Consider the following 3530-nt stretch of genomic DNA (forward strand, 5'->3'; position numbering starts at 1 on the left):
AACATTTTACACAGAACATTTCATCACCTCATGCATTAATGATGTTCTTATAGCGTTCTCCTAATGTTGCTGAGAGAATGTTCTTCCATTGTTTTATTGAAACATTGTGCGAATGTTATATTGACAACATTATATAATATGTTACCTCAATAACATCCTCAAAACATCCTCAAAATGTTGCGGGTGAAATGTTCTATCTTGGTTACTATGTCACATTAGAAGAACATTTTATACAGAACATTTCATCACCTCAAACCACAGTGATGTTCTTATAGCGTTTTCCTAATGTTGCTGAGAGAATGTTCTTCATTTGTTTTATTGAAACATTGTGCGAATGTTTTATTGACAACATTATATAAAGTTACCTCAACAACATCCTCAAAACATCCTCAAAATGTTGCAGGGAAAATGTTCTAGATTTGTTTGCACTTAACATTATAGGAACATTTTCTGAATTTAAAAACATTCTTAAAACATTTTGGAACATTACATTCAAATGTTTTCTTTAAAACATTAAAAAACCTTTACAGAATGTTAGCCAAAGTTCTGAGAACGTTCCCTGCTAGCTGGGGCGTTGCGTTTTTTTGCGAGTGGTACATACTTGTATGCAGTCGGTGATGCGGAGAACCTAGGGAAAAACACGGTTTGTCGAACCATTCGCAAGGTGGTCCTCGCGCTGCAGGGGTACATTAACAGCTTCATTGTGTTCCCCGGACATTTATCGACCATGTCCTTAAAAGAGGGCTTTTATAAAATTGCCGGTAAGATATAGGTTATTGATAGAGTGACATCACATTAACAAATTTAACCTTTTACATTTAAAAAAAAAATCACTTTGAGTAGCTACCTAAACGTATTATACAAAAAAGTACATGTTAATGATTTTAAATGTTGATTATTATTTTAATATTATGGTAGGATTCCCTAGAGTCATAGGAGCACTAGACTGCACACATGTTGCAATCTCCACAGCTCTAGGAGAACATGAGGCAGATTATGTGAATAGAAAATCCTTTCACAGCCTTAATGTTCAGGTAGGCCTACATGTGAGATGACTTTATTTTCAGTGAGATGAATCTTTAAATGAATAGTAACATTAACATATGAAAATGATGTACTGTACATTTAATCGGCAGATGACTTGTGATCATGAATGTATGATCACAAGCTTGGATGCCAAATGGCCTGGCTCAGTGCATGACTCAAGAATTTTCCGTGAGTCTGTGTTGTGTCAGCGCTTTGAGGAAGGTAAGCTACATTTAGTACAGTACAGTACACTTAAAGTGTCCATTTAAATTGTGACAGCAAATCCTACACAATTTTCCCATTTTATGTTCTATGACAGGGCTTTTTGATGGCCTGTTGGTAGGAGACAGGGGTTATGCATGCCAGAGGTTTTTGCTAACCCCCTATCCTGACCCTCAGCCAGGGCCACAAAACCGCTTCAATGTGGCCCTCAGTAAAACCAGGGTCAAGATCGAGATGACCTTTGGCATCCTAAAGGCACGTTTCAACTGCCTTCGGCGTTTAAGAGTGTCACCAGAGAGAGCATCACAGATTGTAGCTGCATGTGCCATTCTGCATAATATAGCTACAATCAGAAAGGAGCGATTACCACCACAGAACCAACATCTCCCCGATGAAATTGACCCAATCACACTTGACCACCCAGCTGGCGCAGCTGTCAGAGATGCAATTACCATACAATATTTCACTTAATAAAAGCACATTGAAACTCACATTGAAAGACATAGGTCTTTTGTGTAGGTGTTTTATTGGTTTTGTGGCTATGGGAGGGAAAAAGAGCAAGAAAGTTGCATGAATAAATATTCATATATTGTGTTCATAAAGTGTAACATGGTTAATAAAGTTCACATACTGAGATATTCGTTTCAAGCTGTTTGATCTCCAGTTTAATTTTTTTAATTTGGAGTCTCCTAAGCTCACAGTCTAGCTCCTTCAGTGTGCAGTCCAATTCAAGGCTCCTTTTGTAAAGGGCCCTGACAGAGTCCGTTTCTACCTGAAACATAATTCCACCACAAACAATCATTACAAGTTTTCTGGAGGTTAATGAAATCACAAAATGGCATGTCTTCCTATTTATGTAAAGGTTTTACTTTGTTCACATTTCTTCTGAAGCCCATTGAGGTAGAGGCCTCAGTTTCAGTGGCAGGTTGTGCAAAATCCTAAAAAATAAAAAAAAATAAAAAAAAATAATGATGAGGGCCAGTCACTTGCCAAACAAAAAAGTGTGTGCTATAAAAAGCCCAAAGTGTTCACCTCAGCAACAGTCTCAGAACACACAGACAGAGTGTCCTCATCATTTACTTCACCCTAATAAATAAAAGTAGGCCAATGTAAAGCATAACTGTTGTGAAGCAGGTTGTGTTCAGTGTTCTGTCTGCTGTATACTGACCTCTGTGTGAGAGACTGTGTGCATGTGTGCTGGCTTTATCAAGGACACTGTATTTCCCTCTACTGCAGAATAAACAAGTCATTCACATTTAAAACTCCTATACTGAAAAAATAAAAATAATGTGTATTGCATACATACCAAGCGTCACTTGCTTAGAGGAGCCAGCACCAGGGTCTGATTGTACAGCCCCTGTAACCCCATCCATAATGGGCCGTTCCTTATTAAAACTCAGGGCCAACTCCTCTGCCACAGTATATTCTGGAGGAGGTGGCCCTCCCCCAGTTTTACGGATTTCACACTTTTTTCTATTGGCTGCAAGCAAGCATTTGTGATAAAATATTTACAAAAAATAATAAAAAGTTGTGATAAATACTCACCACTCTGTATTATATTTTTATATTTTGTCTTGATCTGCTGCCAAGAACGTTTGGAGTTGGGGTTGCATCTAAAAATCAATAAATATTAATCTTTCTTAGGATTTATATAATTATATATATATATATATATATATATATATATATATATATATATATATATATATATATATATATATATATATATATATATATATATATATATATATATATATATATATATATATATATATATATATATATATATGTGTATGTGTGTGTGTATATATATATATATATATAAAATAAAAGAGAGAGAGAGAGAGAGAGAGAGAGAGAGAGAGAGAGAGAGAGAGAGAGAGAGAGGATTTCTTCAACTTACGCATTAACGCTATCAGCAATCTTTCTCCAACAGTCCTCTCTTGCTTTGGCAGCAGAGACAGTGTTGCTTCGCGCTTGAAAAACATTTTTATGTTCTTCATATTTCTGCATTATTATCTCCTGCTCCTCCGCTGAAAAATACAACGCTCTCGCTCTTTCCATATTGAACACGATTGGTTGTTCGGTGCCGACGTCACTCTTTTATGTGCACGCGCGAGAGGAGTAATCATAGCTTAACGATCAAAGCCTGAGTTGACAGAGAAAGTTGATGATCAGCATCATGGTACCAACAAAGCCGGATTGGAGTGGTTTGGTTTTGTCAACTCAAAACTAATCCTATAACCCTGAGTTTGTTCAACTACCATCATGGTACAGGCCCC

General features: G+C 36.8%; 1 protein-coding gene across 1 annotated transcript; it reads left to right on the forward strand.

Moving 5' to 3' along the window:
- Positions 1-839: 839 nt before the first annotated feature.
- On the forward strand, positions 840-1884 carry LOC125249389 (putative nuclease HARBI1). The gene is made up of 3 exons (XM_048161679.1): positions 840-1034; positions 1137-1248; positions 1346-1884. Exons 1-3 carry the CDS (start codon positions 873-875, stop codon positions 1717-1719), a joined length of 648 nt encoding a protein of 215 aa, XP_048017636.1. The 5' UTR covers positions 840-872; the 3' UTR covers positions 1720-1884.
- Positions 1885-3530: the final 1646 nt, after the last annotated feature.

Source organism: Megalobrama amblycephala, linkage group LG16, assembly GCF_018812025.1.
Source record: "Megalobrama amblycephala isolate DHTTF-2021 linkage group LG16, ASM1881202v1, whole genome shotgun sequence".
Taxonomy (NCBI): domain Eukaryota; kingdom Metazoa; phylum Chordata; class Actinopteri; order Cypriniformes; family Xenocyprididae; genus Megalobrama; species Megalobrama amblycephala.